Genomic DNA, 14,258 nt, shown 5'->3' with positions numbered 1-14,258 from the left:
AGAAGGCCGGGAGGGAAAAAAAAACCATGGCGTATGGGAGTCCATATACCTTTGTTCAGAGAATTGGATGCGATTTCATACTTACTGTCTTACACACTCCGTGACAACTACTTTCAACAATTCACGCAATAAGTTATCTGGAGATAATCAATATAATTTAAAATATAAATACATAGACACTTCATAGAATGTCGTACATTGGAAGGTCAATTACAAGATAGAGAATAATTGTAACCAAACAGGTGTAGTTATATTTTGTTTTAAAACGGGCCTGAGTCAGCTGCATAAGGGCGCTGTACTAGGCTAAATTGGGAAAATTAAGCGAGATTTATGCTGGCATGGATAATTCATGGATATCACTTTCATGTCCATGGATATGGATATGCCGCAGTCTACCGGTAACCCATATCCCTATACCACCGAGCCGCAGCTTTGGATGGTAGCTAGGCCTCACCATAACCCGCGGGTTGACAAACAGAACAAACATGTAAGGTCTCGTGATCTGTATATTTTGTGCAATTTCAAGCTGTATTATTCGGTATTAAGTTTACATCTACAGCAATCTAGTAAGGTAAAACACCATAGTTATACTCTTATAGTATATAGAGTAGTACTGTAGAGATACAATAGATAATCGAATTAGATTCTCCTTATGAGATACAAATTTATCATTATCATAGCGGGGACGCTTTCTAATCCTTCCTGATATCCGCTGCTAAGTCTCCAGTAGAGGAAGATAATCATCATCTTCTTCTTGAGGTGTTGAAGTTTCTTGATTCTTATCTAAGTCAGATGCAGTACTCTTTTTTCTCTTGCCTCTTGAATATTCCGATGGAGCTGCTGTTGTCACGGACTGTGACCAGCCTCCGAAGACGTTCCTTCGTGATACCCTATGACCTAACTACCCGATCGAGACTAGCATCACAACCTAGCATAGTATCTTCGTTGAATGCATACCCTACATTCTCGCGATTCCTTATCGCCTGCGTAGCCGTTCGTCACACGCGGATGGCAGCAGCAGCCAGGGACTATCTAGCGATTCCTGCCCCTGAAGTTGCTGTTGAGAGAGTCTTTAGTACAGCGAAAGACGTGCTAAACATCCGGAGATATTCTTTGAAAGGAGATACCATAAGAATGCTGATATTGATTCGCGATGGGTATAAGTGGTAGCAGTCAAGGGATTTGATTAAATTATGCTATCGCGATAGTCCGGCACTAGAGTTTTAAATTGTTATCTAAATCTGTTGTTCGATAAAAGTCTGTCCGCTCTCTAGATAATTAATTCTAAAGAAAAAATGTACCGATGCCGATACGATATGACGATATCGTATCGTCAATATCGGTATATCGGCAATATCGTCAACAGCCCTAATACCCATCTTCCCTTCATCCAAACATTTGTCCCATTCGGATAAACGAAATTATGACCGGATGAGCCGACTAACTTAAACATCGTACGAGGTCCTTCGAGAGCGTATAGCATCATAAGCGGGTCCTAGGATACGATAGAACGGTTATAGCCACTAGAAAGACGTTTCACGTTAATATATCTTCGAGCAGAGGAGTAGTTACAGAGAAGGGGCCAGGCATACCTATACCACTCATATGCTGTCCTAACGGGATCGCTAGCATTTCCTTGAGTGGTGAACTTGGCTCCGGAAAAGACATCCCGGCCGAGCTCGGACCCCGAGAAGACTATCTTACTAGGCCAGTCGAGAACAACCTTTGCTGCTGCGCCTGGACTGCGACGGGAATTGTCCTCTAGGCCGCTAGGGTACTCTCCTCCCATGATGACAAGGTCATTGACTTTCTGACGAACGAGCTCATAACCCGTCATATTGGAAATTCTATCTCCAGGGGAATCAAGAAGATCAGCCAGCTGAAATCAGTTACCCTTGTTACTATTCTTCTCCTTCCTTCCAACCATACACAAAAATATAGTATAGAGTTAACATACATTGTCCAAGAGTCCAATACTGGCAATCTTCACCCCGTGAGGCTTTGCTCGAGCCAAAGACTGCCGATACAGCCGAACAGGATCGTAAAAAATCCAGTCCTCACCACGTTGAAAGAGTGGAGACCGGTACCCTTTCCAATGGTGCATGATCTTTGACGCATATTCCCCGTGCTCAAAGGTGGTAGTATCGAGATAGGTCAAATTCGACCGCGGGTTACGAATCCCAACAGGGACCTGAGGTAAGTTGTTGTAACCCAACATGTTTAAAACTGCAATGGCGGAAAAGACTGATGGTTGGTTAATGTTGACGGCGAGGATATTAGTATTGTTGTTCGTGCTGCATACCAAAAGAAGAGCACCGGCATCGCTTCGATTTATGTTAGCTGGGCACATCCGTTGATGATATAGATGGATGGGAGGCGGCTCTTACCCGACATCGCTGAACATATCTGTGTCGATGATAAGACCCTCTCGGCGAGAGTGTGGAAAGTACACGACAAACACTTGAAGCATAAGCAATATTGATACCAGCCAGAAGGTTATTTTTGCTAGAGAAAAGATGCTAAAGTTCATGTTGAGTAGATGCGACGATAGCTGGTGGACAGTTGATGAAGGCGGTACCTTGGCCATGACGACCCTCGGAAACCATGAACATTGACAGTCTAGATATAAACATGTGTAATATCAACTAAAATGTACGATTAGGAAGGTTCCAGAGCATGTGCAGGCTCTTGAGCCATATCCTTGGACTCATCCAGATGATATCAGAGATCCCAAGATACGTTGAGTAGCAGGCTCCGTGGCTGCCATGGCGATTCTCGCCAGAGTAGGATTAACCCATCGAAGCATAACCGGCCTCCAGTCTAGCTGCGGCAATTTCTAATAAATCCTTTCGTCTATCAGTACTCCATACTACACACTTACTCGAATCTTGTTCAAATACAGGCCTGCTCTTTGCAGGAGGCTAGAGATATAAATCTCACACGGGGAATCGATTTGGAACGCACGTGTTGTATGGGTAAGTTCATAATGACCCGAGTGGAGTAACCCTAGAGAGCAAAAGCTATCACATCCAACCAGGTTGCAGTAGGATACTTTTTATCAGACGGCAAATTGAGTCTAAGGAGGCATCGCTCCCAAAACAAATGGCTCCGTGCTAGCAGCAAGGGATAGACAGCAGGGCACCCTTAGATGGGAATAAGTTCCTTAAATCCCTAGGTGTCGTAAGACTTTTCATTTGTCTTGATCACCTGATAGAAAGTGTCGAAGGTGCTCAGTGGAAGTCTATCTTGGTTCGTTGAAATTGATTCATACTGGGATTTCGTGAGTCCGGTTGGCAGCCACCCTGATTAAAACGCACCCTCCAAAAGCAAGATGGAAAGAAATTTTGTTTCAACTGACCAAGGAGCATGGAGCATTTACCCCTTGATTTCAATGCGCTGGCAATACACCGCCAATCTCCGCTCCATGTAAGGACGACTTAAGACTGCACTATTAAGCTTCAAGGGTGGCATACACCCGCCCCAATTGGCTCAGAGTCAGAAATTCGATCGTTACTTCCTCCGCGGCATACTGGAGCTAAACTAGAAAAGACATTGTAAACCACGCAGGGTGAGCTCTAGCAGCACGCCTCACTTCCGATTGCGTTGCTCACTTATCTTTTTACATTGGGGGTCCACTGTCAAGCCGTACTCTTTATTCCAACACGCACGGTCGGTGAGAATTCACTGGTGAGGACGATCACTGCAGTCTTTGCAGATCAAGTGAATTAAGAACGATGGTGCCCCACGGACAGGAAGTAGCCAGATCTTTAAGCATAAACACACACATTATCGTGGGGGCGCAAATGGTCACCATCGCTCTTCAAACTTCCAAAAACGCGTCGTGCCATTTGTTTCGGAATGGCTTTGACACCAGAGACTTCGGATTCAGCCGCGACCATGGAATCTAACGGGTTTATACAAGAGCCGATCGCAGTCGTCGGAATGGCCTGCAGGCTCCCAGGTCGCAGCGACTCACCCCGGAAGCTATGGGAATTCCTGATGCGGAACGGAGTGGCGGATACAGATGTACCAGCTGATAGATTCAATTTCAAGGGGTTTTACGACGGTTCGGATAGGCCTCAGACGTTGCGCTCACCGGGGGCCATGTTCATGGAATCGGTAAACCCAGCAGAGTTCGACGCTTCATTCTTCAATATACCCCCACAGGAAGCGATATCGATGGACCCACAGCAGCGAATATTGTTGGAGGTTATTTATGAAGGACTCGAAGAAGCCGGAATACCGATGGAATCCCTGGCTGGAGAGAAGTATGGATGCTTCGTGGGGGCGCACACAGGAGGTAGGGCACCATACGTGAAATCTGGAGGGCAACCTATTCACATCAAGAATAGACTACTGGGATATCTTCGCGCGTGATCCGGATTCGCGACCCCCAAATGCTGGGATAGGCGGCTCGGCAACCATGCTGAGCAACCGCGTCAGCCACTTTCTGGACATCAAGGGCCCGAGGTATGTACATTTTCTTCACGGCCAAGTGCACCGTACTGATATTTGGTTAGTATGCCAATCGACACGGCGTGTTCCAGCTCGTTAGTTGCTCTAGACACGGCATGCAAATCCCTGCACATCGGAGAGATAAACGGCGCAATCGTGGCAGCTGCCGGATTGATCTTGAAGTAAGCAAGTCAACAGATATCGGACAATAGAGGATGCTAACTGCACCAGCCCAGATTATGGATGCGACGGTATTCCAATCACCTTCCCGCTACCACTCGGTTGTGCTAACTCAGCCCAGCCGGATCAATCAAAAACACACATTCGCCGACTGGACGATGTCACGCTTTTGACGCCAAGGCAGACGGATACATTAAGGCGGAAGGCATTAATGTTGTCATTTTGAAACGGCTTGATGACGCCATCCAAGACAGGGACCCAATTCGCGCCGTGATCCGAGGATCAGCTAATAACCACAACGGCCGTACGGCTGGTATTGCTTCTCCGAACGCTGACATCCAGGCTTCCGCGGTGCGGCAGGCGTACGTCAATGCCAATATCACCGACTATTCTCTTACTGCGTATTTGGAGTGTCACGGAACTGGAACGATAGCGGGAGACCCGGTAGAAGCAACAGGCATTGCGTCGGTATTCGCCTCATCGCGGGCCATTGACCGACCGCTACGCATTGGATCCGTATGGAAGAAGCACTAGCTCGAAGTTCCACAGGTCGCTGACATTTGCATGCAGATAAAAAGCAATATTGGACATAGTGAGTCCGCCGCGGGTTTGTCTGGCCTGATGAAAGGAGTCATGATTCTCGAGAATGGACTGATCCCTGGGAATCCCACATTTGAAACTCCAAATCCTGAAAGTCAGTACCTCACTATGTGGATTTTCTTTTCGATTTTGTTAACATCAACCAGTTGATTTCCACAACCTTAAGTTGGATATCCGGCAAGAGTACACTCCATTCCCAGATATGCCGTTCCGCCGGGTAAGTGTCAATTGCTTTGGCTTCGGGGGATCCAATGCGCACGTCATTCTCGATGAACCGAACGCTTTGATCTCAGATTATACTCCGGCATACATCAGCTCATATCAACCGCGAGCCGCAGCTGCCGATAAGGGTGGAAATTTCAAGAAGTCGCGACCATACCTTCTATGTGTTTCCGCAAACAAGCAAGGATCGCTCCGAGAGTCAATCGACAAACTAGCGCATCACTTGCACGATCCAGAAGTCAACATAAGCGCTCGCGACCTCGCCTATACACTTGGTGTGCGGAGGAGTCATCTGTTTCATCGAGGGTATCTGATCACGAACCAGCTGGGGGACATAGATGCCACATCAGCTGTTTGTGGGAAGAAAAGTGTCCACCCGCCCAAGATCGGGTTGGTATTCACAGGGCAGGGAGCTCAATGGCCACAGATGGGACATGACTTGCTCAAATCATTTCAAGCAGCGAGAGACATGATCGACCACCTCGACGCCGTTCTTCTGCGTTTGCCAGATCCGCCCAACTGGACTCTATTGGATGAGTTAACATCCCCGCGCGACCCTGAGCGTACAAGACAACCTGAATTCAGCCAGCCTCTTGTCACTGCTCTGCAGTTGGCGCTACTGGCAACTCTGAAGGTCTGGGGTGTTTTACCGCACAGTGTCGTAGGACATTCATCGGGTGAAATTGCGGCGGCATGCGCAGCCGGGTATATTTCTGATGAGCAGGCCATTAGTCTGGCGTATCGTCGTGGAAAGGTTTGCCAAAACACACGTGATGAGAACGACACTCGCTTGGGAATGTTAGCGGTCGGTCTTGGAACTGAAGATGTGTCGAAGTATCTGGATGAGTCCAAGGAGGTACAGATTGCATGCTTCAACAGTCCTTCGAGCACGACTCTCTCTGGTCCCGTCACCAAATTAGAGCGCTTAAAAGAACAACTTACGGAGAATGGAGAATTTGCACGAATGTTGCAGGTAGACCAAGCATATCACTCCAGGTATATGGAGAAGACCGGAGAAGCATACCAGAAAGCTGTGTGCAATGACCTACCTCTACTCTCCTCATCCCTTCAAGTTCCTGGCTCTGTGCCAATGTTCTCATCTGTATCTGGTCAGCAACAAGCCGAAATCCCGGATGTCGAATACTGGAAGACGAACATGGTATCGCCTGTACGCTTCGAAGACGCTGTTCATGAGATGCTAACGGCCAAAGAAGCACCTAACTACCTAATTGAAATCGGTCCTAGTGGGGCTCTCAAAGGACCTCTCGCGCAGATTCAAAATAGTTTTGACGGCCCGCCAAAGGCCAAATACCTTTCGGCGTTACATCGCGGGCCAGAATCAATCCAATCCACTCTTTCCATTGCTGGTGAATTGTTCCTGGCAGGCTCTCCAATATCCATGCAAGTCGTGAATGAAGATCAAGGGCAATCCTCTCCTTTGGTCGTCACTGATCTGCCAGGGTACAGCTGGGACCACTCGACCAAATACTGGTTCGAGTCAAAATCCAGCAAAGACTGGCGGTTTAAACCATTTCCGCATCACGACCTTCTCGGCAGCAAGACAATTGGGACATCTTGGCGCAATCCAACATTTAAGAAGACAATCAGTTTATCTCACTTACCATGGCTGCGAGATCATCAGATTGGATCTGATGCCATTTTCCCCGGGTCCGGGTACATTGCGATGGCTGTGGAGGCTTTGTATCAGGTAACGTGCGTTCGTCAACCAGACACTGCCGTTTCATCACCGGGTCAGCTAGGTTATCGCTTGCGAAACGTGCGCTTTGACATGGCGCTTATCCTGGAAGATGGGGTTGAGCCGGACGTCTATCTCACTATGAGTCCGTTTGGGGCCTCAGAAGACACCTGGTATGAATTTACAGTATTTTCGACGCGGCAAGATATCACGACATATCATTCCAGCGGCATGATCCGTGTCCAGGACATTGTTATTGATCCAGCATCTGAAGCCGACATAGTACCTCTAGAGCACGCTTGGCCGGGTCAAATGTGGACAAAGGCCTTTGCAGAGATCGGCTTCAACTATGGTCCAGCATTCCGGCTGCTCCGAGAAGTAGAGACCCGCGCTGGATCGAGGAGAAGTCGATGTACCATCACATTAGCCGATCCCTGTTCAGACCAAGCGCAGTCGTCCTATCCTTTCCATCCTGCCGCCCTAGATGGGGTCCTCCGGGCTACTGTCCCGGCCTCTGTTGCCGGAACACGGGGAGGTACTCGAGAAACATTGATCCCTGCTGTGATTGATGATTTCATCATCAATCCCAATTCCAGCCGTCCGGATGTTGGCATGGCGATATCTTCGAGCTACTATTCCGGTCGAGGAAGGTCTGATGCCGCAAAGAGCTATCTAGGTGACACTTCTGTATACGACCCAGACACAGGAGAGCTTCTCATCCGAATGACGAAGCTTGCCAGCCACAAGGTTGATCTAGGTACCGACCCATTAGCTTCACACGTACTAACCCATGAAGTCTGGAAGCCGGACATCACCACACTGACCACAAATTCTCTTCGGACTCTATGTGATCAAGATGCAGATATAGTTCCGGCTATACTGGACTCGGCGATCCATAAGAAACCCGATCTAGATGTTCTTGAAATCGACCTAGACACCGGAGATCTCAGCAGCCCGTGGTTGGACTGGCATCGGGAGGCCGAACAACGCAGTGGTCGAAGCTACCGCTTCATGGCACTCGATCCGGCCAGCGTTTCTGATATCCAAAGCCAATATGAAAATTATACAGATTTATCAGTCAATGTACTGGATCCCAGGAATAGCCGACTGGGTCTTCAAGAGGACGACTCGTTCGACCTTATCATCTTGAAATGTGTTTCGCCTTTGTCGGACAAAATGACTTCTGTCGTGGAGGCTGTGAAAACGCTGGTATCCGCAGAGGGTCTTATATTGGCTATTGACTTTCAAGCCACGGGTCGTCAGATTACTCCCAAACGCTCTCTCCATAGCAATTTGGAAAAATCTAAGTCCTTTCGTGTCCTTTCCATTACCGAAAAGACGAGGAGCCTAATATTGTGTTCACTCTATCCAGAACTCGAGCCGGAAATATTGGCACGCGATTTGTACACTGTTTCTTTTGAAGATATCTTTCAATTCCCAGCTGTTCTCGGAAACCATCTCCAGAACGCAGGATGGAGAATTCATGAGTCGCAAGGCGTGTCTGAAAACATCCCAGAGGGAGCTACTGTACTCGTTATTGATGAGCTATTCTCTTCCCTCTTCACAGGAATTTCAGAGCCACAATGGTGTTATCTACGTCAGCTAGTGACAACCGGGTGCAAAATACTTTGGGTGACGCAAGGGTCTCAGCTCGCCGTCTTTCAGCCGGACAATGCTCTTGCCGCAGGCCTTTTCCGGTCTATTCGCTCTGAGGATCCGAACGCAACAATCATGACCCTGGACGTTGGATCCAGCGACATTGAGCAGGCAGCGCCGCATATTGTGGAGGTGTTGAGGCAGCTTGAGCGACCACATGCCCGATGGATTACTGATAGCGAGTATGTGGAGCGAAACGGGGTCCTTCACATACCTCGAATCGTTCCATATGAGAAATTAGACCGTGAGGTAAACGCACACATCGGAAAACCAACCACGAAGGTTTTATCGGAAAACAAAGAAATCGCACAGCTCAGAGCAGAGCAAGTGGGTACCTTGGACGGACTTCAGTTCGTTGAAGTTGCCACAACGCCCCCTGCACAGGGTCATGTCGAAATCGAGATCTCTGCTGTGGGCCTGAACTTCAAAGATGTAGCTGTCACCATGGGAATTGTTCCAGAGAACGAACATTTGCTGGGGCTAGAAGGGTCAGGTGTTGTCCGCAGCGTTGGAGCGGGAGTTTCGAGAGCTTTGTTCCCTGGCATGCGTGTTGTGTTTATGGCAAAGGGAGCACTCGCCAATCGTATCCAAGTGCCCGCAGAATTCGTCCTTCCCATCTCCAATGCATTGTCGCACCAGGACGCAGCAACCATACCCGTGGTGTTCTGCACGGCTCTTTTCGCCATGTTTGACACCGGAAATCTCCAGTCGGGGCAAACAGTGCTCATCCATTCAGCTGCGGGGGGTGTTGGAATGGCTTGTATCCAGTTGGCTCAAGACATAGGAGCAGATATCTATGTGACAGTAGGAACAGAGGAGAAGCGTTCCTGCCTCCACGAGAAGTTCGGCATTCCCTTCGACCACATGTTCTCATCACGATCCACAAACTTCGCATCCGAAATCATGAAGGCGACGAAGGGACAGGGCATCGATGTAATTGTGAACTCCCTGACAGGTGATTTGCTAGATGCAACCTGGCGCATCTGTGCGGACGGTGGAACAATGGTGGAAATTGGCAAGCGAGATATTGTAGAACGCAACTATCTTGCTATGGACCCATTCGATCGGGGGTGTTCATACCGCGCCATCGACCTATCGCACCCCAAGTTGATGCTCAAACTGCCTAGGTATGTTTACTGGTTCGAAAGTAAGGAAACTGACTAATCGATCTTTCTAGTCTTCTCAGTCGTATCTTCAAAATTCAAGAGAATGGGCATATCTCTCCGATCACTCCCATCACCACCTTCCCTTTCAAAGAGATCCCTGAGGCATTTGCATTCCTTCGCAGCGGTCGCCATATTGGAAAGGTCGTTATATGCGACAATCCTAGTCAACCATCTGAGGTTTCCATACGACCCATGCAGCGCGACCTAAACCTTCCCACAGATCTGGCGTATTTAATAGTTGGAGGGCTCAAGGGTCTTTGCGGTAGTCTAGCCCTGCACCTCGCAGAACAAGGGGCTCGGCACCTGGTTGTCATGTCTCGCAGTGGTTGCGCCGACCCTCGATCACAAAGGGTAATCACAAACTGTCGTTCACTGGGATGCGAGATCTATTTCTGCCGCGGTGATGTTTTACGCGTCTTAGATGTGCGACGAGCCTTTATGAAGGCACCGCTACCCATTGGCGGCATTGTGCAGGGCGTCATGCTCCTTCGCGACCGGCCGTTTGAGACAATGACAGTGGATGAATACCACGAAAGCATTGAAGGCAAACTACAGGGAACCTGGAATTTGCACCATGTCTCCTTAGAGCACGGTCTCTCGTTGGATTTCTTCCTCATGTTGTCCAGCATTTCAAGCGTAGTAGGCAGCCCAGGTCAGGCCAACTACGCTGCGGCCAACAGTTTTCTGGACTCGTTTGCTGCACACCGTCGGTCGATGGGACTAGTTGCCCAGACAATCAACCTTGGAGTGGTCGAGGATGTAGGGGTAGTCGCCGAATCCGATGCCCTGTCTAAGCGCCATCAGAAGTCTACGGAATTGATCAACATCCCGGAAGGGGTCCTGCACGACATCATCGATTGTTCGCTTCGGCAACAGTTCATGTCCAAGGCCTCGCCATCGGGTGCTGAAACCCCGAGCCGGTTGATCACAGGTCTCGCGGTACCACAAGACCCGAAACAATCAGCCCTGCGATTCGATCCGCGATTCAGGGGATTATTCGTGGCGCGGTCAAGTGCATTCGAGTCTGGGACGGCTGCAAATGAAAATGACCCCGTTGGCAGTGCAGTCTATGCTTTCCACGGACTCGTCCGGGCAGGCAGTTCCGCCGAAGAGCTTCTTGAGCCGTGTGTGCAGGTTCTGGCGGCTCGGCTGGGACAAATGCTCCGATGGAGGGACGAGCAGCAGATTGAGTCGGAGCGACCGCTGTCGGTGTACGGACTAGACTCGCTGTCTACGGTGGAGCTCCGAAACTGGATCAAGGCCGAGTTGGGGGCGGAATTGGCCACGTTTGATATTGTTCATGCAAACAGCCTGATCATGTTGGCGGAAAGGTTAGTCAATAAGATACGAAGGGAATAAGAAGGATCCGAGGTTGTGGCAAATTTTGTGCTAGGGATGAATGGATGGATGGATGGATGGAGCGAGCGAGAGGAAACAAGGGCAGGCGCGACGCGATCCCGGGTCACGGGGAGTTGGTGGCCTAAGGCGGAAGTATATTCCTAAGGCATCACGGAGTAGACTTGATAATATGACATCTCCATTCACATTCAGCATTGATTCATTGAGTTTCCGGGAGAATAATATTGTTGCCTGGGCTTATATTAAGCTGTAAGCCCTATATCTTTATTATTCGCTCAATCACATGTAGTAAACAGTGTCTCATTCTGGTAGGGCCTGGAAAAATAACTCTCTGTGGACAAGGTGAAAAAGAACTATGCAAGTATTCTTACATTAAAGTAACTTTTGTCGTCTTGTATCCCTCTGCTACCTGTATGTCAGTTTGTATATGCATAGAATGCTAACAGAAGCCTACATGGCCTGTCGTAGTGACTATGTACTCCGGATGTCCCTCGTCCGGGGCATGGCAGGCTGGTCTCGGCTTGCCTCCGGACGCTAACCTCAATCCGGTCCCCGCGTTCTAATCATAAAACAAAATACTCTCTCCATCACAAAGGACGAACCCTCAATCAATTCCCACGATCCCACAAATATACACATCACAATGACTACCTTACAACCCTATTCCTTCGAACCTTTCGCCATCCAAACACCCAGACTCATAATAATCCCCACCCCAATCGCCATCTCCTCGAAATCATACAGAGCACTATACGCAGAGTTACACGCCAACGAAAGATTCTGCCAAATAGCCTTCGGCGAGCACTTCAAAGCCAGGAGATGGAGCGACGACGAAACCCGCGGAGTGATCGAGACTCGCGACATTGCACGCTGTTGGAAACCACGCGGCCTAGGCGATTTCGCACTGGGGCTACGCGAATCCATTTCTCCAGAGGATGTTCCATGTCTCTCCGGGATCTCCGTTCTGAGGACCAGTGAATTCGAAATATTAGCGGGAACGAAAGGAGAGCGTCTGGATCAGGTCAAATGGGTTGGATATGCCGGTGTTCGCGATGCAACGACGACTTCTCTCCCACCTCGAGAAGTAGACGATCCAAGTCTCCCACCGTGGGATGAGATGGTTGAATTACGCTATGGCCTAGCACCGGACTTTTGGGGCAGAGGAATTGCAAAGGAAGCCGCAGAAGCGATCATGCAGTGGGCTGTGAATGAGCGAGGCGTGAAGAGATTCATTGCTGAGACAGAAAGGGGAAATGTACAAAGTGCGAGGCTGCTGCAGAAGTTGGGATTTGTTGAGAGTGGAACCGAGTACTGGAAAGAGCCAAGCGAGGTAGAATGGGCAATGGTTATGAGATGATCCCTAAAATTGAAGATATAGAAGCCCAATTAGTCTAAAGAGTACATAGGTATACAGTGATTAACAGGGATGACTGCAATATCCTCGATTACACATTTCCTATATCTCCAAGGAGCCTAGTAAGACATTTTTATTTCTGACACATAGTCAAGCAACTTTCCCATGGGAAACGAAAGGAACCATCTAGGAGGAGAATCTAGGGCCCTTGGTAAATTGCTTTGCCGGGTGGCCACTATAGTCCGCCCTAGACTAGTCCATGGTCGTACAGGAAAGTCCATTATCATTCAACAAGTCATGTCATGGTAGATGTATACCTCCGAGCATTCCCCGACCGGGAGATGTTCTTCTCCCCCGATATCATGATCCGTTACTGGAGTATAGTCCTATATGTCCGGAGCTGATCGGATATTCCAGATTGTCGCCGAGGTCAGCGTGCTGCAGTGTAGCCGTCAGATGAAAGCCAAACGCCAGAAAGAGCGTGCTAACCCGAGAACTCGCTGAGTGAGCGTGACGAGAGTTGTGTAGCCTTTCTTGGATGGACACGGAATGGAAGTAATGTCACGTTGCTGTAGATTTCATTCTTTAAATTGAAGTCATCGCACCAACCTCATAGCACTGAGCTTTTTCATCGCCTTCTAATTGACCATTCTACGACACTACAAACACCACAGCGGTCATCAAAATGGCCTTCCAATTTGACACTAACGATGTGTACGTGATCGCTTTAGCATCTGACCATCGTATTGTGCTTAAAGCGAATGGTGAAGTTATTCATTTCCGGCAATATCAAGAAAGGGCCAAATCCCAACATTTTGCGCCTGTTTTCCATTGCGAGGAATATGGATTACGAAACGTGAGCACGGGGAAATTTCTTGGAGTCAATGACCACAATCAAATCTCCTGCAAATCTAGCAACTTGAACGAATGGGAAAACCTTGTATTCCACGCCCGTGACAATGGCTACTGTGTTACTGTGCATAAGGATGGCCATACCGGAGTCTTCGCGCGGTCAGAAAACGGGGACTATTTGGATTACAAATGGGAGTGGGAGAAGCGCGTGATCCTTCATGCACTCAAAGTCTCACTACCCAGAACAGACACGTTGGAGAAGGAAGACAGTAAGTTTCCAGACTCTTAAGGATTCGTTGTATTAGCAGGGTGAAGTTTTGCTGCGGTGTTAAGGTTTCTACCCCCATGGTATGGGCTTTTGTCTACGCGAGTAGTTTTCCCCATATTGTCATGCAAATGCAAGGGATCCAATGTTGGTTGATTGTGGTCTATCAAAACCTCTGCTTGGACAAATGATTGTTTATTACCCTGAAGTAGAGTCGACCAGGTTGAAATACTCTTTCGGTGTGGAGATCTGCCGTGGAGTATATGCTGGTAGACGCATCGACCGGGGGAGATGACGTCGAGCTTAGAAATGAACAGCAGGGGGTAACATACCCCGACGCCGACGTGTTTCTCTGACATCCCTACGGCCCGGACATCCCCCCAGATCGATTTCCCGGACCTTACCGAGCACGAGGTGCTCCGCTGTATCAGGCGGGCGCCTCCCGATAAAGCA

General features: G+C 48.8%; 4 protein-coding genes across 4 annotated transcripts; 3 read left to right on the top strand and 1 right to left on the bottom strand.

Annotated features, from left to right (window-relative positions):
* Positions 1–1,495: 1,495 nt before the first annotated feature.
* On the bottom strand, positions 1,496–2,530 carry KD926_000270 (inosine/uridine-preferring nucleoside hydrolase; the record flags this gene model as incomplete). The annotated part of the gene is made up of 3 exons (XM_053104210.1): positions 1,496–1,879; positions 1,958–2,324; positions 2,388–2,530. The coding sequence occupies 3 exons, from the start codon at positions 2,528–2,530 to the stop codon at positions 1,496–1,498; spliced, it is 894 nt and encodes a 297-aa protein (XP_052952457.1).
* Positions 2,531–3,897: 1,367 nt separating this feature from the next.
* Positions 3,898–11,459, top strand: KD926_000269 (type I polyketide synthase; the record flags this gene model as incomplete). Its single annotated transcript, XM_053104209.1, has 9 exons — positions 3,898–4,300; positions 4,353–4,470; positions 4,521–4,637; positions 4,687–4,706; positions 4,757–5,151; positions 5,206–5,329; positions 5,382–9,936; positions 9,987–11,306; positions 11,369–11,459. The coding sequence occupies 9 exons, from the start codon at positions 3,898–3,900 to the stop codon at positions 11,457–11,459; spliced, it is 7,143 nt and encodes a 2,380-aa protein (XP_052952456.1).
* Positions 11,460–11,977: 518 nt separating this feature from the next.
* Positions 11,978–12,691, top strand: KD926_000268 (GNAT family N-acetyltransferase; the record flags this gene model as incomplete). Its single annotated transcript, XM_053104208.1, has 1 exon — positions 11,978–12,691. The coding sequence occupies one exon, from the start codon at positions 11,978–11,980 to the stop codon at positions 12,689–12,691; it is 714 nt and encodes a 237-aa protein (XP_052952455.1).
* A 682-nt stretch (positions 12,692–13,373) lies between these two features.
* Positions 13,374–14,258, top strand: KD926_000267 (uncharacterized protein; the record flags this gene model as incomplete). The annotated part of the gene is made up of 1 exon (XM_053104207.1): positions 13,374–13,809. A coding segment is annotated over one exon (436 nt), but the record flags the coding sequence as incomplete, so codon positions are not given.

This window comes from Aspergillus affinis, assembly GCF_023601865.1.
Source record: "Aspergillus affinis strain CMG 70 chromosome Unknown NODE_107_length_126409_cov_88_547494, whole genome shotgun sequence".
Lineage (NCBI taxonomy): Eukaryota > Fungi > Ascomycota > Eurotiomycetes > Eurotiales > Aspergillaceae > Aspergillus > Aspergillus affinis.
Note: the sequence above shows the minus strand (reverse complement) of the source record. Positions and strands in the feature narration are given on the sequence as shown.